General features: G+C 38.0%; 5 protein-coding genes across 5 annotated transcripts; all 5 read right to left on the reverse strand.

Moving 5' to 3' along the window:
• Positions 1 to 27: 27 nt before the first annotated feature.
• LOC128892261 (uncharacterized) lies at positions 28 to 14,584 on the reverse strand. Its single transcript, XM_054152555.1, has 22 exons — positions 14,256 to 14,584; positions 13,688 to 13,940; positions 13,047 to 13,147; positions 12,624 to 12,947; positions 11,901 to 12,176; positions 11,655 to 11,719; positions 9,864 to 10,041; positions 9,321 to 9,519; positions 8,307 to 8,701; positions 8,174 to 8,254; positions 7,752 to 8,027; positions 5,084 to 5,336; positions 4,736 to 4,839; positions 4,187 to 4,522; positions 3,493 to 3,768; positions 3,063 to 3,082; positions 2,247 to 2,664; positions 1,801 to 2,053; positions 1,355 to 1,458; positions 892 to 1,218; positions 460 to 738; positions 28 to 163 (listed from the first exon to the last, which is right to left on the reverse strand). Exons 1-22 carry the CDS (start codon positions 14,448 to 14,450, stop codon positions 107 to 109), a joined length of 4,770 nt encoding a protein of 1,589 aa, XP_054008530.1. The 5' UTR covers positions 14,451 to 14,584; the 3' UTR covers positions 28 to 106.
• On the reverse strand, positions 7,283 to 10,063 carry LOC128892338 (odorant receptor 13a-like). Its single transcript, XM_054152718.1, has 6 exons — positions 9,864 to 10,063; positions 9,321 to 9,573; positions 8,828 to 8,928; positions 8,307 to 8,639; positions 7,752 to 8,027; positions 7,283 to 7,450 (listed from the first exon to the last, which is right to left on the reverse strand). Exons 1-6 carry the CDS (start codon positions 10,056 to 10,058, stop codon positions 7,388 to 7,390), a joined length of 1,221 nt encoding a protein of 406 aa, XP_054008693.1. The 5' UTR covers positions 10,059 to 10,063; the 3' UTR covers positions 7,283 to 7,387.
• A 1,012-nt stretch (positions 14,585 to 15,596) lies between the features above and the next one.
• Positions 15,597 to 18,114, reverse strand: LOC128892266 (odorant receptor 13a-like). Its single transcript, XM_054152567.1, has 6 exons — positions 18,055 to 18,114; positions 17,233 to 17,485; positions 16,889 to 16,989; positions 16,401 to 16,730; positions 15,882 to 16,157; positions 15,597 to 15,730 (listed from the first exon to the last, which is right to left on the reverse strand). The coding sequence occupies exons 1-6, from the start codon at positions 18,112 to 18,114 to the stop codon at positions 15,662 to 15,664; spliced, it is 1,089 nt and encodes a 362-aa protein (XP_054008542.1). The 3' UTR covers positions 15,597 to 15,661.
• A 389-nt stretch (positions 18,115 to 18,503) lies between these two features.
• On the reverse strand, positions 18,504 to 21,411 carry LOC128892275 (odorant receptor 13a-like). The gene is made up of 6 exons (XM_054152579.1): positions 21,214 to 21,411; positions 20,772 to 21,024; positions 20,574 to 20,674; positions 19,922 to 20,257; positions 19,325 to 19,600; positions 18,504 to 18,665 (listed from the first exon to the last, which is right to left on the reverse strand). The coding sequence occupies exons 1-6, from the start codon at positions 21,409 to 21,411 to the stop codon at positions 18,618 to 18,620; spliced, it is 1,212 nt and encodes a 403-aa protein (XP_054008554.1). The 3' UTR covers positions 18,504 to 18,617.
• Positions 21,412 to 21,970: 559 nt separating this feature from the next.
• Positions 21,971 to 24,888, reverse strand: LOC128892280 (odorant receptor 13a-like). The gene is made up of 7 exons (XM_054152593.1): positions 24,691 to 24,888; positions 24,230 to 24,482; positions 23,949 to 24,049; positions 23,345 to 23,680; positions 22,764 to 23,039; positions 22,422 to 22,585; positions 21,971 to 22,276 (listed from the first exon to the last, which is right to left on the reverse strand). The coding sequence occupies exons 1-6, from the start codon at positions 24,886 to 24,888 to the stop codon at positions 22,538 to 22,540; spliced, it is 1,212 nt and encodes a 403-aa protein (XP_054008568.1). The 3' UTR covers positions 21,971 to 22,276; positions 22,422 to 22,537.
• Positions 24,889 to 25,228: the final 340 nt, after the last annotated feature.

The following is a 25,228-nucleotide window of genomic DNA, read 5'->3' on the forward strand; positions in this document are numbered from 1 at the left end:
TACGTTCAGGAGTATATTTATTAGGTAAGCGTATATTCAAACATCAAAATGTATTTTGTATTCAATATGTACAATGCACTCTTTTTTCGAAACACCATACGATGCGCTATTGAACAGTGTTCCGTTTCAGCAACGTGAAATAGGACATTGCGGTACTCAGGATCTGTAACATAAAAAAAGAAGAAAGAGTTACATGTGTCACCGATTTTAACACTGTAGCTACCAAGTTGGTCAATTTGACCCTTGTACTTTCAAATTTCTTCCTAAAATCACACAATTATTAAAAATCGATTTATACAACTGTCGCAATAGGGAATTAATTTGATTTATAAATTAGTTTGTTCCCCTGCCCTTTAATTGCAAACAGTTAGTCGTATATATAACGAAAAGTTGTCCATAATAAAAATTGTTCGTTAATACGTTACGTGTTACCGAAAGATCGTGGTGATTGTTAATTACATTGGTGTAAGTTTGCAGTGACACGGGGAAGAATCCATTAGCAGTTAAGCAACAAGGCCGATACGTCCTCATGACCACAAGTTGCATGTCTTTTCGAATCAGTCTCCCATATTTGTCCATTGATAAATCCAGCCATGGTGTCGCGTATATCGCGGTAGCGACATTCGTACTCTCTCGTATCAAGCAATCGCAACTATACGTGAACATGAACAGCTGGCACATGGTCGACGTTAAAAGGTTCACGAACGTGACCCTTCTAGTCGTTGAGGATAAATCCGCCTGCGTGATGCACGATAGTAATAATCGAACAGTGTTTAAGATTTATACAATAAAGAAAAAGAATTAATGAGTATATCTATATAGAATATTAATCAAATGAAATTTTGCGAATATTTTATTTATAGTATTTTGTGAACTACAAGGAATACTAACCAGTACTACCTGATACCCTACAAAACAAATTAATACACTGAAGATTAACACCTGCGCCAACACAATTATCCTGAATACTTCCTCGAGTTTGTCACAGTATTCGATGAGTGCTTGATGCTGCTGAATGCAGCTCCTAAATATGGCGCGATATTGCTTGCTAGGATATGCTTTCGAATTTTCATGTTTTTCGTTTTCAGATCGCAACATTTGCATGCTCTTCAACCTGTATTGGAGTATCCGAAACTGGCCGGCCACGTGAAGATTCATTATGCACAAGAAGTTGTCGCAGCATATGTAGCATACACCAACGTGATACAACGACAGAACCTACGTAAATATAAATTTCTTTTAATAACTTACTGTATTTTCTCTTTTACTTCATTTCAAATTATGTATTTTTAACGAAATAATGTTATAGAAGAGTGTTAGCAAAAGTGCCTATATTTTAAAATATTCACGATACCTGTAGGATAAACGTTATCTCAAAATACGGTGTAATGGACAATGGCAAGTCGAGCCACATATTGAATGGAAGTATTCTGTCCGATTCGTTTCTTCCAATATTTGCTAAAGAAAACAATCGAATTGTCTATTTTCATTTAATTTACGCATTCGCGAGCGTTGAAACAAATTATGAAAATCTTTTCATTTTATAAGCTACATATTTGCAACATTGATATTTCAAAACATATTTTGTCGGTTTTATCTTCCCTCTAACTATACAAATTTGCGATGTCCAGTTTCAGAATTTTATTTTCTGTAATGTAAAATATCTGCCGGTCGCGATTGTGTCAAGGAGGGTATCGTTCTTACATGAAGAATTTTCAATTAGAAGTATCCACTTTGACCCTGATATTTTCTACTTAGAATCACCAATCTAATAATATTTAATTTCATTACTCGTCTTACCCACAACTGGTCTAATCACGTAACAGATAATCGAAGCCTCGGTGAAGAAAGTGAAGAAACAAATGAAGTAAGTACAAACTCGTGTCCAGCTGGCAAAAATAATTTGCTCGTTGGGGGCGTAGTTCGCCTGCCAGAAATTCGTTTGCATGTAATCGACTAGATCAAGAAAGGTAACTTTGTTCAAGAACAGAATAAGTATCTTGAATAAGGCCATGTTCAAGCACAAAATGTTACACCCGATGTACGTGCAGGTCTGAAACGAAAATAGATATCCATGAGAATAACAAAATTTAATTAAATTCAGCCGTTCGAAATCCACTATCACATGCTATACTGTTGCCTGGAATTTTTAATAATGGAAAGATCACCCAAAATTCGTAACTTACTATGTCCAATAACGGCACTGCGTCTCTTTATCAGAGAAACCATAAACGTCGTGTACTCACGCCAAAGTCTCCCCAGGAGTAGTACAAATCCCTGGTCTGAATCCACACGGCAAAAAGAATCGTGAAAACTGTATAAATCAACATGACGTTCCTCGAACGTTGCTGAGCGGAATTGTTTGCCGACCAAATACCCACGCATTTCATGAAGAAAGACGATATAGCGATGGAGAAGTCCTTACTGTACGGCAGGCTCATGTCGAATTTCTCGTGGCCAGACCTTCGATTCGGAATTCGCGTACGAAGACCCCGCATGGAGCATTGATACGTATCGATAGTCATCAATTCGATCTGTTCTTTGATCAAACGGCATCCTCTGTTCAGCGTTCGCGCACTATACTTTTTGAGGGTGTTATTCGCGATGCATTGTTGTAAAGTAAAAGAGTATCGTGGCACAAACAATAAGTAGACGTTATTTTTACTGGTCGACGCGGTAATAGTCAATAGAGGCGATGAATTATGCATCGTTCGGGGAGCTTATGAAATTGTCTGTTGGGTGGGAACCATAGTCTGATTTTGCTCCGCGGAAGGGAAGTATAGTTCTGAAAAAGAATAGGAAATGCAACCCCTGATAGCTATGTAAATTGTGTCACATCGTAGAAATAGTAAATGGTGAACTGCTGGAAGAACCGTGGAACCTTGAAGTGATAGATTGAAGAGCCTTTGCTCGCGCGCACGTGTCACTTTTCGTAGTTAGCTAGTGGTCATACATTTACACTGAAACTACCAAAGGCTATATTGACTTATGTATTCCAAGCTTTTTATAGAAATTAATTTTATTTCATAGTCGTGGAGCCTTGTCTCAATAGTGTGAAGTACGAAAATGCTGTGCTCAGGACCTGAAAGAAGCACGAGAAGTTGATTGTGACGATTATTTTAAGGGGTACAACTAGTTGTCCTAGCCGAAATTCAAGAATTTTTCTTCAAGATTTAAATACACATTTGAACTCAAAGCAAAGCGCAATTTTACAGCACAAGTATATATTTAGAAATGGCCATGATACAGGATATCTACAGGAATTGAATAAGTTCTCAAGTTATCGTAACAAAAAAAATTGTATTTCAAGTTCAATACTCGTAACGTAAAATCAAGCTTTGTTTTGGATTATATCCGTGTTTGAATCTTGAAAAAAGGTTCTTGCATTTGGCTGTGGCAGTTACATGTACCCTCTTAAAACATAAAGACGTGACAATTGAGCAATTAATCCTCGAACTCGTTAATGCACATTGAACAGCTTCGATTGCTCACCCTAGTGTAAGTTTCCAAGGATATAGCGAAGAATCCGTAGCCTGTCAGGCAGGAAGGCTGCCTAGACCTGATCATCACAAGCATCATCTCCTTCCTCAACCTGCTCCCATCCTTATTCATTGGTAGATCGGTCCAGGGAGCAGCGTACATTGCCCTGGCGACGCTCGTGCTGTCTTGTATCAAACAGTCGCAACTGTAAGTGAACATGAACAGTTGGGCTATGCAGGCGATTAAGTGAAACACAAAAATGAAGCGTCTCGTGGCGGGCACCTCTGCCTGTAAAACATAAAGCGACAAAAATTAATGTTAACACATTGTTGACTGGTCGCGAGTAAACTTGTGTTTGCACTCGCATTATCTACTTCGATTTATGAAACCCAGGGCGATATAGAATATTGCAAAAGCTTTGCCCATCGTGTTATGTATGTAAAGTATTTCATTTCAATTCAGAATGTTGGTAAAATGTAAATAAAGTTTATCGGAGTTTACTTAGATTGTTTTAATTTCACATTCAATTACGAAATAATAGCCGGTGAAGGCGTTTTCTGTGTAAAATTGACGGTCAATAGTGTGTTAACGGTAGAACAATTGATAAATTCAAGAAAAATGGTTAAATCGTTCGATAGCTCGTCGAAAAATAACAACAAGGTCCAGAATCAAGTCCGTATCTCGACTTGGGATGACTTATGCTCACCACTAGAATCATGTATCCATCCAGACAAATTAGCAAGCTGAACAATAACACCTGGCCCAGTGAATAGAAACTGAACACGTTTTCGAGTCTGTTGCAGAATGCGATGAGTTCCTGATGCTGTCGTACGTGGGTTTTAAACGCCTCGTAATATATATCTACATGTCGCGATGGACAGGCATTCAAATCACCAGTACGTTCCTCCGTAATCTTCGCACCTCTCATAGTTTCTAGTCTATATTGTAGTATACGAAACTGGCCAGCCGCGTGGAGATTGAACATGCACAGGGTGTTATCAAATGTAAAGTAGCATATACCAGTCTGGTATAAAGCAAAAGCCTGTGCCAAAACAATGTCCAGATTTCAGCTATATTTAGAGCAATTGTACCCTATGGAGTATACAAATATGGGATAACATTTTGAAATTAACATCACTGAATAAAGAAAATAATTTGCACCAAGTCTGACGAATCTATTAGCTGACATTATGAAATTTCTGAAAGGAGTTCGGCTGCTTGAAAGCCTTCTAAAATGCACAAGTAATTTCAATACCTGTAGGATAAAAATGATCTCAAAGTATGGTGTCATGGCCAGCGGCAGATCAAGTCTCACGTTAAATGGGTGTATCCTGTCTGATTCGTTTCTTCCAATATTTACTATGAGAATGCAAGTTGTTTGACTTTAGATAGTAACTCATTGCATGTGTCAAATAACATTTAAGTTCTTGGAAAAATAGAAACTACAAAACCCTGGATAATATAGACTGCAGAATATAGACATAGAATTTTGTTTCACTTTCACGTGCTATTTATAATTATTTAATTATGATTTTGATATAAGTTTACACTAAATTAATTACACTTCTGAAAGTTAAGTACAAACATTTCTGTACCGACTCACCTATAATTGGACTGATGACGTAACTCATCAGCGTTGAGTTCGAAAGAGAACTAAAGGTACAAATGTAGAACGTGGAAGTGCCCTTGCACGCGGCCAGGATCGATCTCTCGTGTGGATCATATTCCCCATTCAAAAATTCTCGTCTCATGTATCGAATCAATCTATGGAAATCCTTTCTTTGCGTCAGCAGGCACAGTAACTTGAACACGGACATGTACGTGCTCAATACGTTGGATAGGTTGTACAAGGTGACCTAAAAATGAAAGAAATGCAGTAAAAAAGCTAAAAATTTTTTGTATTAAATCTTTTGTATACTCACGCCAAAGTCTTCTCTGCAGTAATAGGTGTCCGTGGTTATAACACAACAGTGACAAAATATCACAAAGATAGAGTAAGCTATAGTGACACGTCTACATCGCTCCTCGAAGCTATTTTCTGCCACCCAAAGACCGGACAACTTTAGAAAAAAGAACGTGAAGGCGATGGAAAATTCGTTCAGACGTCCCATAATCGTTAAAAGTCTCGAATCGATTCTCAAACTCTGGCCAGGATGACGGATTCAACCCCCCATGGTTTTGGGACACTATCTTTTCAATCACCGGTTATAGAGTTTGTATTTATTCTCATCGCCGTGTATGTCAATGTATGCGAATTGGTATGTCGCGTGTGACTCTGGGAATGGCAACCCTCTGTGAACCTCGATTTCCACTAACAGGTGCTTAGCATTGCAAATGAGAAATATAGGCTTCTGAATTGGTCCGCAATTTGTCCTCGCTCGGGAGCAACTCGTGAATGTAGTTTATTAAACGGAAATGATTTATCCTGTGTATGCTACGTATTGAAAGTGACTCTCGAGTGTTCAAAATTGCCTTGCCACGCACCATCAGTCTATGAATCTTTGAGAGTCAAAGCCTCGGTTTCAAAATAAGTAAATAACTTCTAAAAAATAATAAACATCGAGGAAGCCATAGCGAAAACAAGTAGATAAAAAAATTGTCAAATCCTGTATTACTTCCATACACTCGCGCCGAAGCTTTACTAAGAGTAGGAAACATTTCATCCCGAATCAATCCGAAAATGATACCTAGCAAACTGAAATGAAATTTCACGACACAATTCAGTGTTTCAAAGTTGTCACTGGTACGTAAATATTTCATACACTACATAGAGAAAGTTGACACTCCTATTGAACATTTTTACTGAGCTGCCACGCTCACGTTGAACTCACATTAAGTAGATGTTCCGCTTCCGAACTTCCATGTAGAGTTTTCTAATCGGATATTGAAGTGTATCGAAAGAAATCGATTCCATCTGGTCTTTGATCTTGGCGGCTTCCTCCATTCATCGCCCACTTTATATATTTATTCGTAGATTGTGCACTGTTATCGCAAGGAAAATTATTCCGTCGTGCACGCCATCGCAATTGTTGGTTGCAACCGTTAGGGTGATGCATGGAAGCGACGAGTTGCATATCGTTCCTGTTGCAGCAGAAAAAAGCTTATCGTTTCATCGAGGAGTGCCTATCTAGCGGATACATCCTTAGGAAAAGGATCTGTTCGTTTGCTTTGGAGTGAAAAAAAAAAGAATTACTGCAGGTACATTATTTACTGTGGATAATTTATACGATGAACCTGTTACCGTGTAAATGCAGAATGAATTTTTCATACTCGTGGTCATTTGAAAATCGTATCGTTATTGATTGCTGATTTCGTTCTAATGTCTGATGAGGAATATATTTATAAAAATTAGACGAATGTGGATAATTGAAAAATTGAGTCCAATTAGATCTGGTATCCGAATTTTTATTGATCGAATGTTCGTTTCAAATAGAAAATATTCATTAGACGCTTCGTATCGATTTTCGCGCGTGGGAGATCGATATAACACCAAATGGATTAGGTACACCGATACATCCTTCCGGTCACGGATCGCGCAGTTTGTATTTATTCTAATATGTGCATGATGTACATGTCAACAAAATTGATGTATTTCGCTTGAAATACAATGTATGGAATTGACGTGTCATCTGGGAATACGAGACCCTCTGCGAGCCTCCATTGTAATTAGGAGGTGTGTCGCCCTGCAAATAGGACACGTGAACTGCTAATAATAAGTCTAGAATGCTAGGTAATAATAAGTGTAATAATTCGTTTCTACTTGAAACGTAGTTTAAACGAAATTTACCACGAATGAACATTTCTTTGTGTATTATTTTATTCATGTAACAGGTACAAATAATTGATACTATTTTATCCAGAAAACAAGGCATCGGTGTATGCTTTCCGTAACACGTTTGGAAGGAATTCACGTTGTATCCACGGTTCGCCCTTTCAATAGCGTGAAGTATGACATTGCGGTACTCATTATCTGCAATAAAAATACTCATGTTAATTTCACACGAAACTTTTCAGACTTTTCGAAATTGTAGTGTTATTATTACTTCCAAGATAATTAGAATATTCATACTTGATACTCATATATTAGAATATTAGAGTATCAGACTATTAAAATATTAGGATACTTATACTCGCACTGTATGCTTCTATTACATCAATTTTACTAAATCACTCGTACATGTATACCTTGCATAAGTTTTCAAACAACAGTTGAGTATCATTGGTATCTGTACCAAGCAACAATTACGAGAATAGTGAAAGTATGACATTACCCCAGTGTACGTTTCCAGAGATATGGGGAAGAATTTATTGGCCGTCAGGCAGCAAGGTACTCTAGACCTCAAAATTACAAGTATCAAGTCTTTTCGCAGGGTTCTTCCATCCTTGTCCATAGGCAGACGCGACCAGGGAGCTGCGTACATCGCGGTAGCAATGTTGGTACTGTCTTGGATCAGACAGTCGCAACTGTACGTAAACATGAACAGTTGTGCTGTGCAGCCCATTATGTGGAATATGAAAATCATCCGTGTTGCGAACGGTGCATTTGACTGTAGAAAGTAATGGTAATCAACTTTATAATCGTACGAAATTTGGAAGAAATGTTTTATGCTAATATGGAAAACATGCAAAAAAATGGATATGAATTATGAATAAATATAGTATTATTGATATATCGATTTTAATAAGTGCATACATGTATATCTTTCAGCAGATTCACTTGTATCATGAACACATAAAATCTACGGTTTATTGGTATGTAAGTATCTGATGCTAGCTTCAATATCACAATACATTATAAATATATATCACAAATATCTGATACTGACCATGAGTACTTGATATCCTCCAAGGCAGATCAACACACTGAAAACCAGCACCTGCCCCAACGAGAAAGAACTGAATACTTTCTCAAGCTTGCTACAATATGTAATTAACGCCTGATGCTGTTGAATGCAGGTCTTAAATATCGAGTAACATTTATCCGTAGAATGTGATTTACACGTTATCAAACTATCGCTATCTTTTTCCTTGTCCACGGTCTGCATATTTTCCATCCTGTACTGTAGTATACGAAATTGGCTAGACACGTGCAGATTTATGATGCACAGAAGATTGTCGAAGCAAAAGTAGCACACGCCGACTTGATACAAGAACAATGCCTGCTCCAAAATAATGCCCAAGGGCTCGATTATTTTAATTACAGAACTGCCTTTTACGTAGTCTTAAAACGATAAAATTAGGAGTTTTTCGTGAAACTAGGTTTGAAATATTATCAAAGAATTTTATTCGAAATAAAAGTTAGAGGAATTTCTTCAACCTTCTCGTGGAACACGAAGACCGACAATACCTGCAGCACGAACGTTATCTCAAAGTATGGCGTGAGGGATATTAGGCTAATCCTCATTTGGAATGGAAGTACTCGGTCCGTTTCGTTTCTACCAATGTTAACTGCAATGAGGATATAAATAATGTAGCCTTGTCGTTCAGCCTATTTGACAAGTTAATAGTCTGAATTCTTGAGTCTGTGAACGGTCACTGTAATACGTAAAGGAAAATGTCGAATCTCGTTTGAAGTAATGTGTTTTATATGGTTCGAAACTTTTAACTTAATTGCAATATTGAAAGACATAAGATATACATTAGAGAGATACTTCAGAATATAACAATTTGTAACACTAATCTAGTATTCGTTCTCTGTCGCAGAAGAAAGTGGATGTGTGTTACTCAGGTTTTCCAAATACAATTCCAAGGGTAGTATATTAAAAGCATGACATTTCTTAAGTATTTCGTAACTTCCATGCACTAATCATTTTCACTTTTCCAGGTATTAGTCGACTTACCCACGATGGGACTTAGAACGTAGCTAAATACCGTAGCATGCGCACAGCAAGTGAAGACGCAAATGAAGAACGCGCAGACGCGTTTACACGCGCCCACAATCTTCTTCTCGTGGTCGTCGTAAATCCCGTGCAAAAATTTCTGTTGCAAGTACAGAATTAATTGAAAGAAATCCTTTTTATGTTCAAGCAGGATTAATATCTTGAATAAAGACATGCACAAACTTAGGACGTTGCACAAGATGTAGAGACAGGTCTGCGAACAATGCAATCTTCAGTAACGGATGGGTGAGATATTATTTGTTACATAATTACATTACTATTAGGTCGTCCTAAAAGTTCGTACAGGTACGAAGTAAACACAATGTGATTCAGGCATTCTTCTCTGATATTAATTGCGTTTCTATACCTTGCTTAATATTTCAACTTAATTAATTTTCTTGTTCCACAATATTCACAAAATCAACTTATCAGCCGTCTGGAGTATTCTTCCTAAATATTTCTCGTGAGTATAGCACTACTTCACGCCAATGCACGTATACTTACGCCGAAATCTCCCCTGGAATAATACAACTCTACCACTTGAACTGAACCAAGAAGTAACATCCCAATGATGGTGTAAACCAAGGCAAAATTTCTGCATTTTTGTTCGACGTAATTAGTCGCCATCCAGAAGCCAGAGAACTTCATAAAGTGCGATGTCATGGCTATGGAAATGTCGTCGCTGTGGCCAAAAATCATTTCGAATTTCTCCAAACGTATCGTTCAAACTGTGGATCAATTTTCACGTGTCGATGATAATCAGTTGAAAGCCATATGGCATTGATCTGCTGAAATCCCATTGTTCACGGATCGACCGCATTGGATTTATTTTTAATGATCTCATGATATTGTTTCGAATATAATTGTAGCCGTCCTAGGATCTACGCGTGGTACTAATAAGTTATGCATGATTCTGGGAAGAGCGCTACCCTCTGTGAATCTCAATTGCGACTGACAGGTGGAACGCGTTACAAATGAGAACACTGGGCTACTAAACATACACTTTCGAACTCTGCGTTTTTTAGTAGAGAAGCAGGCAATATAATTCACATGAAAACAGAAGTTAAATTAAATTCTTCAATCGCAACTGTTAAATTCTACAAGTTTAACTACACTCGTCATATATTTCTATATTGTATGTACACTTGCGTCATATAAATGTTTATCCATTTCTTGTTAGCCAATGTAGAATATTATTCTCACTATTCTCCAATAAAATACAATTTTCGTTTGAAACCACTCAAATGTTATCGCGAACATTGCGCGAATGAATACAGTAGTCCACGTCACAGAGCAATACTCGACGAAATGCATGATATACTTCGAGATGCATTAGACAAATAAGAATAACGTGTACGAATGTAATACCGAACATCAGAATTCATATACAATTTTGAAGAAGTACACGTCTCGATTTGGTATTACTACGCAGACTATCCGAATCGATAATCGAATTCAATCTGGGCTTTGATCTAGGGACGCCCTCTAGTTATCGTTCGTGCCCCTTGTATTTATACTTCGAGTAACTCGTGCACTCTTATTTCAGAGAAAAATGTCTCAATGGAGCTGCGACTTCAATTGATACCCTTCCACGTGAAAGTGATGTATGGAATCGATGATTTATGCATGGTTTGGGGAACGGTATCACGAATCCACCTTGCGAGGATAGATACAGGCTAGCTGCCTGATGCAATTTTGTGGAACACAAAGTTTAAAAAGCGAGTATCACTTTTTTTTAAAGAAGGAAAAATTGGTGGAAAAGTGTCAGGTAACACATGTATACAGTGTTAAATGCATTTTCTTCTTTTTTTGCTTCGTTACTAGTGCGGTCAATGGTGAGAAATAGTAAGAATTTTTCTGTTAACGGTCTTGTTCTCAGATTACGTGAACGTGACAAGAACGAACACTATGTCAAGTTTTACGCAATAATAGATAAAATCCTGGTGTTATCGAATGTAGTCACTTGTGAATACATGAAATCATTTAATAACATTTATTTGTACAATCATTTCCGAATGTTTATTAATGAAATTTATCAGTGGAGAAAAATTTGTTCCAGATGTTTCAAATAAATGTGTAGCATTCCTGAATTGATGATACGATGGCAAAATATGTAGTAGCTGTACAAAGTAGAGTATTTCATAGTAAGGACTTTACCTTTACAGTATCGCAAATATGTAAGCTTGAATTTCACTTTAAAATTTATTTACTTTTTGAGGTGGGCACATATGAAGTCAAACATGGTTAGACAATATATATCAATATATAAGTTCGTCAGGACTCCATGCTATTCACGTCTCGACTAGTTCCTCTGACCGCTGTCTTAATATCGTGAAATACGACACGGATGTACTGATTATCTGTAACAATCGAAGTTCACTGAGTTTGAAACACATTAAAAATACCTTTAGTCCAGTCCGCATGTATGATATATAAAATAGCTAACAATATATCCGTGATTTCAGAAATATAACGTCCGTTATTACTAATTTCAGCTGACTGAAATTTGTATAAAGCACAAAGACGTGAAACTGTGGTTACCTTGGAGTAAGTTTCCAGCGATATCGGGAAAAATCCATACGCTGTTAGACAACAGACTTTCTTGGATCGCGTAACGACCATCAGCAGATCCTTTCGCAGCATTTTCCCAGTTTTGCACATGGGCATAATGGTCCACGGCGCTGAGTAGGCGCCTATGCCAACATTGTTGCTTTCTTCTATCACGCCATTGCAGCTATAGGTGAACATAAGCAGCAAGAACATGCTGCCGGATAGGAGGAACAAGAAGACGCATCGTGCCGCCATGGGTATGCGAGCCTACACGCGTAAGTATATATTTTTCAAACGATAACGACCTTTGCACACACACGATGAAATGTTTATTTTAAAAACGCATACTTTTTGAGATGATGTTTTGAGTTTGTTCTGGGTTCGAATAACCTGAAATTTTTGTTTATCGTTGCAAGGTTTAAGCAAGAATTCTATTCGATTCTGAATCAGAGATAAATTTGTTACAGTTTAGAAACGACTTTGATTTTTCTAACAATAATAGCTTAGATAGTAGTCCATTCATATATGGTTAGCTAGTAAAATTTTTAAACATCCATTAAGATATGTATAAATAATTGTGTAATCTATATTATCTAATCTATATATCTAAACTCCAAACGATTTAACATGTAATGATCAATCATTTCATTCTTTGGCTTCAGATAATCGTCCATTAGCTGAAGGTATTCTATATTATTCGTGTCGAATACGAACCACGGCTATTTGATACCCGAAGAGGCATATCAGCACGCTGAAGACCAATACTTGCACGAGGTTGTTGAACGCGAACACGTACTGAACCCTCTCGTAGTAATCGATGAGCGACTGATGATGGCGAATGCAGCTCTGCACTTTTTCGTAAGAATTATTTATGTAACTTGTTAGATCCGTATTCCCGTTCTGATCCTTCGTTGTTTGGCATAATCTCGTTAACCTGTATTGGAGTATACGAAACTGCCCGGTGAGGTGCAAGCACATGATACAGAACATGTTGTCGAAACAAAAGAAAGACAGGCTCACGGGATACACGGTTACTATCTGTGAAACGAGAAAATTATTTTACCCCTTATTCAGTTAAGTTTATGGCAAAAATATGATACTTAGTTATCGACGATCGAGTACGGAACGTTGTGGTACCTCTACGCAATACATAATTTCATAATAAGGAGACATCGATAAGGTGTCGATCCACATGTTGAATGGTAGTATTCTTTCGGATTCATTTTTTCCGACATTATCTAAAGTAAAAACGCGTTAAATTAAACACTTACGTTCATAACTGATTTAAAGTAGAAGTTTTGTGGTTAAAAGTGTGTTGGATACATATCGTGTTCCATTTGTCTGACCATACACACACCCCATTCTATTTATGCGCTCAGATTGGGCCACATTTTGCTTGTCTGACAACGCACAATCATATTCTACTTACGCGGGTCTTGGTCCACTAGTCAGACGTAGAAGTAGAATAAGACAACGCCTGGCCAGACAAATTGAATACCGACCATTGAATGTATGTACTGTTTGAATGAAAACTACACTAATCCAAGTTTCAAATTCAACTGATTGTGACCTTTATAAATGCTGTGTCTAGTTATACAAGGAGACTAGTTACTGTACGTAGTCAGACATGGCGAATAGAAACGACACGTAGCCAGACAAGGGAAATGGTTGTCGTATGTGGTCAGACGAGAAACCTATACAAACGTGTGGTTATAGAACTGTCCCACCAAAAGAAGTTATGGTGAAAAACCTGCTAATTACACATAAAACCAACTCACTCATGAGGGCTGCTACGAAATAGCCCACACCGGCGCCGTGACCGCTGAAAGTAACGAAGGTGATGAAGAAAACACAAGTATTTCTGACATTGGCCAATATGTCCGCCTCGTGATAATCGTACTCAGTGCTCCAGAAATGCTCCTTCATGAACGTGATCAACTCGAGGAACTCCAATTTCTTGAAAACAATGGCGAAATATTTCAACAACGCCATCCCCACCATGAGACCGTTGCAGATAGCATAAACGAAAGCCTGAATAGAACACAAAAACAAAATGTATGTATTCGCTTGAAAAAGAGAACTACGTAAAACTCCTTCAGCAGGAACCAGTAATCGCATCGATCAAAGTACAACTAAATTTATCCTACACCCTTTCTAAGCGACGTGGTCTCAGATTTGATGCAAAAATCTTTGTCATCGCAACTGCCAACTGGAAAGTCGGCAAGTCTCTAGTATCGAGTAAAGAGTATAATATTTCTTCAATAGAAATTTTTATATCCGCGACAGTTCTTCAAAGTCTAACACCATACACGGTTTATTAAAAAATAGATATAGCACTCTACTCACGTTGAAATCACCGAAACAAAAATACATGTCTCTGATCACGACGCAGATGTCGTAGATCATTATCGAGGACGTAATGTTTATGACGAGCTTCCTTCGGCGTATTTCGTAGTCTTTGCCTGCCGTCCACATGCCGACGAACTTCAGAAGGTAGGCCGATATTCTGATCGAGAAATCTGAATACCTTTTTATCTCCATGGTGGACGTCACCTGTCTAAGGGTGAGGGTGACACCTCAATTATCCTTTGGGAGTTCTCTTGCGTATGAATTGCAACCCACTGTGATGATCTTCGCTATGATTATCGTATTTCTTTTATCGCGAAGCTGACACCTTCTGATTATGGTTATCTCTGTAGGGGACAGAAAACGCTGGAGCCAGGGACGATAGGTATCATAAAGAAGTGGAAAAGCGCCAGCTCGACGGGTTATATATTATTCAGACATGAAGATTGTCGCACCGTATGTACATAAAATGAGCGTTACCGGATTGACATTAAGTAGTGCCTTCTTGAAACGATTTACCTGAGTGTTGCAACGCGCTCTATTCCCACTGGCAGATAACACTGTACAACTCGACAAGGTAGAACAAAGGTCTACAGTTTCCTAGATGTTTTTGAGCGTGTACATGGTGATATACAAGTAGTCTCGAAGACGATTTATTTTTCTGTGATTAAATGTAACTTGTCCGTGGTGTACCTTTGTTAATGATGTGAGAAGCTTGGAATAATCTCGTGGAGTATTACTCACAGGAAATAGTTGATGTTAGGCTAGATGAACACACATTGTGATCCTAGAAACTTGGACAAGCCGCAGTTCTTTTGTGAGTATAGGTACAAAAAGTTATTAAGAAAAAAAATTGAATCCCCATCTCTGTCGATGGTATACTTTTTTTATTTAATGCAACAGTGGAAGTGTAAAGTGCACTTGCAGATTTCTTGAGATGTATTTTATTGAAAATATTAGTCTTATATAATATTATGAATTGAATGTTACAGGTGTATCCAGACCTTTCGATTTGTGTGGTTCTGTGGCGCAAGCGAAAATCGTCCCGAACCGGTGAGTACTTTCTTTCTCTCGAAAGTCACGCGGAATTAAAAACAGCACATTACGTGAAAACTGGAAATATTAAGAACCATTCACTTTTCCTATTCTTAGCTCTTTCCCCAAGAGCATGCGTACGTGATGTTTGTGCTAAGTGAAAATAGGAATGTCATATCTACAACTTACCTCGACAAAGTTGGTTTAGAAATCTTTAGATTGCAGAGTAGTCGGAACGAGGAAATCATATATTTCATACCGATATTTCATACTGGTAATACTAGATGAACATCAACGTTAGAGGGTTTACATCTAAAATGTAACATATTGATAAAGTCCATACTCAGAAATTCGTCGGGAGTTGATCGTAATCAATCTTCGATCATACTCTCTGTGCGGCTGGTCAATAACGTAAAGTATGAGACGGCGGTACTCATAATCTATAAGAATCAAAACGAAGATTTCAGGTTCCTATCAGAATATCGATCTTTATTTTTATCCAAATTTGGCACAATAATAGCGTATCAAGGCCACGTTCTTTTTACACGTTTCAACTTAACGGAATAAATTGAAAATGTTACGTGTGATTACTTTGGAGTAAGTTTCCAGCGATATCGGGAAAAATCCATTCGCAGTCAAGCAGCAAACACGTCTCGATCGCACCGAGACCATCATCAGATCGTTTCGCAGACTTCTGCCAAATTTATCCATCGGCATAAGCGTCCACGGTGCTGAGTACGCCGACAAACTGACATTGTCACTTTGTACTATCAGATCGTTGCAAGAGTACATGACCATAAGTAGCAAGACCGAGCTACCAAACGCGCCAGCCCCGCAGGACAAACGTGATAGCAATTCTACTGTTCCCTGCGCGTGTAAAAGATAAAAGTATTCACTAAACATTGTTTTCGCGATGTTCATAAAACATTATATACCCTTAAATATTATTTTGCTAAATTTTAAGGGGATATCAACAAATTTGTAGCTTTTATGAAAAGAGTATTAAGGATTATGAAAAATATTTTTTTATTTAATTAGTGTATTTATAAAACTACACTTTTCTTAATGTTCTTTAACTGATATTAATGAGCAAAAATTTGTAATACGAACCGAAAGCATTTGATACCCTAAAAGACAGATTAGTCCACTGACCATTGTCGTTTCAGCGAATATGATCAGCGTGAACACTTCCTCAATCTTCGCGGAAAAATTAATGAGATCCTGATGTTGCCGAATGCAGTTTTTCAATTTTTCATAACATTTACAGGAATACATGGTTACATTTACATTTGCATTGTCATCCTGCATTTTCTCTATTGTGTCATACAGATTTACCAGCCTGTATTGAAGTATACGAAACTGGGCAGACACATGTAGGCTCATAAGGCAGATAATTTCGTCAAAACAAAAAAAAACACACGACGGAGTGATAATACACTGCTACCTGGGAACACATGAAACCATTTAGTAACTTCAATTTGATCACTCATGTGCAAATGTTGATTCGTTTCATTCATCAGCGGGGAAAATTTGTTTGGAATTTTCATTAAAATTGTAGCGTTTGTTAATCGATGATATGATGTTGAAAGCTGTAGTACCTGGACGAAGTAGAAAATTTCATAGTAGGGACTGATCAATATGAAATCGCACAACATATTGAATGGAAGTATTCTATCGGTTTCATTTTTTCCCATATTGGCTACAACATAAATGCACTTTATTAATTAGTTACTGCCCGGTTGGTGAGAACGATTAACTTTACGGTGACCAATCGTAATATTTATCGAGGAAATTCTATGCTGCTATGGACGTACCATAAATATGTAAGTTTTGTAAACTGATGAAATATTTATAGATTTGTAACGGTTGGAAGTTGATACAAAATGTTTAAGGTTAATTAAATATTTATAGAAATATGTGACGAAACTTAATTTCAACTCACCAATGATTGGTGCAAAACACTGCATTGTAACAACAGCATGACCACCAATGGTAATCGCGATGGCAATTACACTACATACCATGCTGCTGTCGGCTAAGATCTCTTTCTCGCGATAGTTATAATTATGTTTCCAGAAATGGTCTTTCATGAATTGAATCAATTCATTAAGTTTCACTTTGTTCACCGTCATGACGTACACCTTTATTAGAATCAGTAGGAGACTAGCATTGAGGGTGACAGCCCAAAGCGTAGCCTGAAAAAATGGCAAAAACAATAGTATTGTTATGAGATCTGTCACAACTAACAAATATTGTTGTTTCAACTGATTATTTCAAGTTGATATTAAAGAAAAACTGAATTCCCTTTTTACGAGTAAATAGAATTTCATTCAGAGAAACAACGTTTGAATAATCGAATAACCAATGCTTATTCGCTATAATCTTTTAATACATTTTAATATGCAATTATTCGACCGAGTCCATTCCCGATAGACCTCGTAATCTAAAAGGGCATAACCATAAAAAGACAAAGATTAACAGTTGCTTAAGGGAATTCATTCGCATACCCTACAAAAATGGTATCAATGCGTAAAGGTTGTATTTACGTTGAAGTCGTTCAAGAGAAGGGTCAACAATCATTGAAACATTACATTTGCACAATCTGTACGTTCGTAAACACTGTACTTACGTTGATGTCACCTCAGCAGAAATACAAATCTCTGGTCTCAAAGTACACAGCAAGTACAGTCACAATGATCGTATAGCTTGTGGCAATCCTCCTCCGAAGTAGATCCCCATCCTTCTCTGTCATCCATATACCAACGAACTTCAAGTAGAAAGTGGATATCTTGATCGAAATGTCGGAAAACGTTTCTGCTTCCATCGTGAACGTCGACTACCTGAGGATGAAGCTGATTGTCCCTTACAAACTATTATTGTATAAGAATCGTAAAGGAGGGTGGTCATTATCACTGCGATGTTCCTTTGGTTGTTGCGTTTCTTTGAAAGATCACTCATGACACGGACACACGCCAAATGTCCGAGTAATGGGTTATTTATTATTCAGGCACCACGCCGATGTCCCTATCATGGCTTTCGTGAAAATGAGCATCGTCACGCATATACGAAACTATCTTCTGAAGGGATTACGTGTCTAATTACCTGTTACAAACTGCAAGTGAGTGCTGCGACTCAAGGTTCTCTACCACTGAACGTAGATTCCAAGTGTTTGGGTGATTTTAGTGAATGGTTCCCAGTGTTAAATTCTATCCTTCCAAATGTAATTATTGGATGCGTTGAGTATTTCAAATAAGATTGTTCAATCATGATACTATCGTCAAAAAATGTCATCTTTGTTTGAATTTCTGTCATTCGCAGAGCTTCGTTTTAGTAATTCCTCAGTAGCGTAAAATACGACACTGCTGTACTCAACACCTGTAATAAAAGAAAGAATCGCCAGCAAAATGAATTTCCACCATGAAATCCACCTCCATGAATTTGGAAACAATGGCTCTAAATTTCTGTGTAATTGGTTAAGCAATACGAATCAGGAAATAGAATCAAATACTCGAAATGACAACTCAGGGGTTTGAATCTTAACAAATATTATTATTTTCCAGAGAGCCAACAATTATATTTTTCAAATATATCTTAATTTCGAAGCACCCATCACGTGTGATCAGAATATTTAAAAAATTACATGTCAGTTACACCAGCAAGACTGTATTAACAATGCAAACAAATAAAATGACAAATTCTTCACAATCCAAAGGGTAATATTTAAATATCAAGCACGTTTAACCGCACGAGGAACTCACGTGCGCGGTTCGAAGCAAACTGCTGCAATGTTACGCTTCAATGGCAATTTTGCTCCTAGGCAACCTAGAAGGGCTGAATCGTGTAGGTAGGAGTTAGCCGAGAACTCGAGGAGTATGTTTGCTAGTTCGTGTGAATATTGAATTCTTCTCATTGGTTTTCATATTTATAATGAAAAATTCATTTGGCAATATCGAAACAAATCTCCCAACGAATCCACGTGAAATACCGAGTGAACGTTGAAATACCATTCTAACAAAAATGATATCGCTACATACCGAAGTATACGTTTCCAGGGACACAATGAAAAATCCGCTGGCTCTCAGGCAGCAGGACACTCTCGATCTCATGATTACAAACGTCATGTCTTTCCTAAGCATTCTACCACCTTCGTTCACCGGCAGTCGTAGCCACGGTCCTGAGTAGACTGCCGAAGCTACTCGCGTGCTCTCTCGAATCAAACAGTCGCAGCTGTAGGTGAACATCAACAGCTGGCACATGCAGCCTGCTATGTGAATTACGAAAATCAGGCGCCTCGCTTCACTCAACTCACCCTGAAGAACGCAGTGTGTTAGAACCTTGAGCTGAATATTTCGCTGCCTAACTATTCGTGGCAACATCTGAATATGAATTAATTAAAAAAAACTCCTATTTATTCGACGAAATCAAATGAATGATATCATAGAGTTTTAATCCAATGGACGTAGTAAATACCATTCTGATACACGAAAGATTCGAACCAAGAACTTAAGTTCCTTCATGCACTACATTACTTCAAATGCTAAGAAACCATACAAGGAATAAACATCCACTTCGTTAGCTTGACGATGTTGGTTTACCGAGTTGCACGACTTACACTTGTAACGTGTACTAACCAGAAGTATCAGATATCCGTCGAGGCACATCAGTAAACTGAAGAGGGACACTTGTCCCAGCACAACTATCGCGAACACTTCCTCTAGCTTGTTGCCGTATGCGAGGAGTGCCTGATGCTGTTTAATGCATCTCTTAAACGTCTCGTGACATTTGTCTGCATGATACAACGGAGCTGAGTCTGAGGCTTCCTTCGACTTCCCTTCCATCTTCACCATGTGTATGTTTACGAACCTGTACTGTAGTATACGGAACTGAGAAGCAACGTGCAGATTTATGACGCAGAGGAAATTGTCGAGGCAGAGGTAACCCACGCCTATGTGGTATGCAGTTAGAACCTGAACAAGTGTGGTTAATTAATATTTACAGTTAGCAGATTATAGAGTATGTAATTTCTGCTTGCAGTTGACAAAATGGAGATCGCAGATGGTGAAATAGACAGCTATTTTTAACGTTAATTTTAAACATAACCAAATGATATTTGCATTTATGCACAACGAAATGTTAATATTATTACATGAGTTAATAAAACATTCTACATGCACCATACGTATTTTGTATGTTTTTCTTATATGTGTAAGCCGTAAATGCATAAAATTCGGTGAGGGATTTATTTATTAATTACTGGGAAAAGAATACAATAATTCATAATACCTGTGCTACGAACATCATCTCAAAATAGGGTGACATAGATAATAGGTCGAAATGCATTTTGAAAGGAAGCAGCCTTTCAGATTCATTTTTTCCAATATTTTCTAAAACAATGCGTTTTTTTTGAGTTTTTATCGAGTAGCTCCTACGATAGTAACCACTCTATTCGGGTGAGAAAATTTCATCGAGTGTCCGTCTTACCCATAATTGGCCATATCGCGTAACTGATAACTGTAGATTGAGCAAAGAAATTAAAGATGCAAATGAAGTACGTGCAGGTACGGCTACAGTTATTCATAACCATTCTCTCGTAGCAGTCGTAATTCGAATGCCAAAAATTCTTTTTCGAGTACGCGACCAACTCAAGGAATTTCTTTTTTTGCCAGAACAAGACGAGTATCTTGAATAAAACCATCACAACAGTCATGATGGTGCACGCTACGTAAATTAATTCCTATAATCAGAAAACACAGTTAACACATGTTCAGCGCATAGACACTGCCTCTCAAAACTTTGGATCAACCGTTGAATTCTGGAGGTCCGTTGTGACTATAGGAACGCAATATATATTCTTTGCAGTTAAAGCTCGTACTTAATTTATATCACAGGTGGATTCGTGAGATTCAGTTGTTTTCACACTCACGCCAAAGTCTCCACCCCAAGTATAGTATAGGTCGGACAATAAGATATACAAGCTGAACGAAAGAACCCAAACTGTGTAGATTATGGCAGCCTTTCTTCGGCATTCCTCTGATCGATCTTTCGCTAACCAAATCCCCACGATCTTCAAGTAGAACGACGTCATCACGAGGGAGATGTCTCTGCTCTGCTTCGCGCACATGGCGAAATACAAATGACCGTGTGTCGAGAATTTTCAACTTCGGATCGATCGCCATCGACGTGGAGAATAGTTATTCCCAGTGACGCGACACTGATGTACTCGTCACGTATCCTGTGTACAACTTTCACACGTCCTGTCTTACCCTACTTCAAACGAGCTATGTAAGGTAGTACGGTACACGTAATTGGTGCTCTCAGAAGTGAGGGGACAAAGTGGAAGGTTAAAGTGGAGAGATGGCGTTGAATCGATTTATTATTTATGATTCAGGGGTGACGTTGTAGCTACTGCAACCCCTGTATCCTCAGGGGTTACAGTAACACTGTTGTAAGCTAACGAGGAAGAACTATTTAACAGTACGTAACGGTGTATTACTTGAAGCAGACATATTGACACCGGATTAGCTCTGATGAAGTAGCATCTGCCTGGTAAAGTAAGTCTACAGCTTCAGGTGTCATTAGTGTTTGCAACTTTGCAGATTTGTGGCGTATTGAAGATGAATACACCCATTGGAAGGAATTGTGAAATACATTATCATTAATATCTACGTGACTCATACATAATGTCTACATACGGTCACTTTTCTGATATTAAGTATGAAATATATGTTTGCATGTTTATATTATATGTAGTGGATTTCAAACCCCCCAAAGCGTTGTATTAAATTTTGTTTCGTAAATCATTTAAGATGGAAAATAACGATATCTTTGAGGTTATTGTTCACCACTAGAGAACTGTCTCATTGCCATAAACTTTATTTTCACAAAGTTTACATTCAATCCATTGGAAAAATGGCCCATGGCGCGGTGTCCTATCAAACGATCGCAACAGTACGTAAACTAATGCCTCGCGAGGATGGGTGTACCTACTTCCATAAATATTAAATAATAAATCATTTGGAAATAGAAGTCTGTATATAAATTATATTATAACTACATGAACTGTCCCTCCTCAATAGTCCCGACAAGTCTAATTTATTTTTTCGTTTACAGACCTTGCCGTATAATAGCTACCTTTAATCACGTTTTTGCCAAGTCATTGTAAACAAATAATGTTCAAATTCTCAGTTCAAAATCAACTGGGAGTTCCAGAAAAATGTCCTCTTCTCTTTGAATTTCTCTCATACGTTTTAGTAACTTCTCAGCAGCGTGAAATACGATATTGCTGTACTTAACACCTTTAACAAATGTAATGAAACGACCTCATTCCTATTTGGAAATTGTCAGGAAAACTTTGATATACCCCCAAGAGTTTGCAAACAAAATATTTTCAAAAATTCGGATTTTCTATCGCATAATTGAATAGCTACTGCGTCTCTGACATTCTCCAGTTGTGAGAGCCCCAACACCGCTCACCTTAGTATACGTTTCCAACGATACAACGAAGAATCCGTTTGCTGTCAGGCAGCAGGACACTCTCGATCTCATTATTACAAAAAGCATGTCTTTCCTAAGCATTCTACCACCTTCGTTCATCGGCAGTCGTAGCCACGGTCCTGTGTAGACTGCCGAAGCTACACGCGTGCTCTCTCGAATCAAACAGTCGCAGCTGTAGGTGAACATCAACAGCTGGCACATGCAGCCTGCTATGTGAATTACGAAAATCAGGCGCCTCGCTTCACTCAACTCACCCTGAAGAACGCAGTGTGTTAGAACCTTGAGCTGAATATTTCGCTGCCTAACTATTCGTGGCAACATCTGAATATAAATTAATTTAAAAAAAACTCCTATTTATTCGACGAAATCAAATGAATGATATCATAGAGTTTTAATCCAATGGACGTAGTAAATACCATTCTGATACATGAAAGATTCGAACCAAGAACTTAAGTTCCTTCATGCACTACATTACTTCAAATGCTAAGAAACTATACAAGGAATAAACATCCACTTCGTTAGCTTGACGATGTTGGTTTACACTTGTAACGTGTACTAACCAGAAGTATCAGATATCCGTCGAGGCACATCAGTAAACTGAAGAGGACCACTTGTCCCAGCACAACTACCGCGAACACTTCCTCTAACTTGTTGCCGTATGCTAGGAGCGCCTGATGCTGTTTGATGCATCTCTTAAACGAGTCGTGACATTTGTTTGAGTGATACAACGTAGCTGAGTCTGAGGCTTCCTTCGACTTCTCTTCCATCTTCACCGTGTGTATGTTTACGAACCTGTACTGTAGTATACGGAACTGAGAAGCAACGTGCAGATTTATGACGCAGAGGAAATTGTCGAGGCAGAGGTAACCCACGCCTATGTGGTATGCAGTTAGAACCTGAGCAAGTGTAGTTAATTAATATTTACAGTTAGCAGATTATAGAGTAGTGTAAGTTCTGTCTGTTAATTTTAAACACAACCAAATGATATTTGCATCTATGCACAACGAAATATTAATATTATTATATGAATTAATAGAACACATGTTACATGCACTATGCATATTTTGTACGTTTTTCATATAAGTGTACGTCGTAAATGCATGAAATCCGCAATGGGGAATTATATCATAACAACAGAGGAAAGAGTATAATAATTCATGATACCTGTACTACGAACATCATCTCAAAATAGGGTGACTTAGTTAAGACGTCAATGTGCATGTTGAAAGGATGCATCCTGTCAGATTCATTTCTTCCTACATTTTCTGAAACAATGTGCATTCTACTTTTTTATCGGGAGGCTCTTAGGATAATAAACACTCTATCCATTAGGAAAATATGAGAACTTTGTGAATACTTCGTTGTAACAGTACATCATGCTGTTATTGCTTAGAACTTATCATGCAATGTGTATTTTATTCGTTGCAGATGTGAGTCCGTCTTACCCATAATTGGCCATATCGCGTAACTGATAACTGTAGATTGAGCAAAGAAATTAAAGATGCAAATGAAGTACGTGCAGGTACGGCTGCAGTTATTTATAACCATTCTCTCGTAGCAGTCGTAATTCGAATGCCAAAAATTCTTTTTCGGGTACGCGACCAACTCAAGGAATTTCTTTTTTTGCCAGAACAAGACGAGTATCTTGAATAAAACCATCACAGCAGTCATAATGGTGCACATTACGTAAATTAATTCCTATAATCAGAAAACACAGTTTGCATATGTTGGGCGCATAGAGGTCCTTTGTAGCTACAGTCCTTAAAGTCTATAATTCACCTCAAATTAGAGGTGTTTTCTCCGTTTATTTACATTCACAGAAACACAATAAATATTCTTTGAAGTTAAAGTTCGTACTTTATGTCACACAGGTGGATTCGCGAGAGTCAGTTGTTATCACACTCACACCAAAGTCTCCACCCCAAGTATAGTAAAGATCCCGAATTTCGAACGACATGGCGAGGCACAGAACCCAAACTGTGTAGATCATGGCAGCCATCCTTCGGCATTCCTCTGATCGATCTTTCGCTAACCACATCCCCACGATCTTCAAGTAGAACGACGTCATCACGAGGGAGATGTCTCTGCTCTGCTTCGCGCACATGGCGAAATACAAATGACCGTGTGTCGAGAATTTTCAACTTCGGATCGATCGCCATCGACGCGGAGGATAGTTATTCCCAGTGACGCGACGCTGATGTACTCGTCACGTATCCTGTGTACAACTTTCACACGTCCTGTCTTACCTTACTTCAAACAAGCTATGTAACTGTTGCTTTCAGATGTGAAGGGAGAAAGTGGATGAGTAAGTGGAGAGATAGCGGTGAATCGATTCATTATTTACCAGGATACAATTGAACAGGTGTCGCGACGATGCATAGAAAGACGCGTCGAAGCTACCTGTAGTTAGGGGTGACAGTGATACTTCTGTAAGCTAACGAGGA

This window comes from Hylaeus anthracinus, unplaced genomic scaffold, assembly GCF_026225885.1.
Source record: "Hylaeus anthracinus isolate JK02 unplaced genomic scaffold, UHH_iyHylAnth1.0_haploid 0, whole genome shotgun sequence".
NCBI lineage: Eukaryota > Metazoa > Arthropoda > Insecta > Hymenoptera > Colletidae > Hylaeus > Hylaeus anthracinus.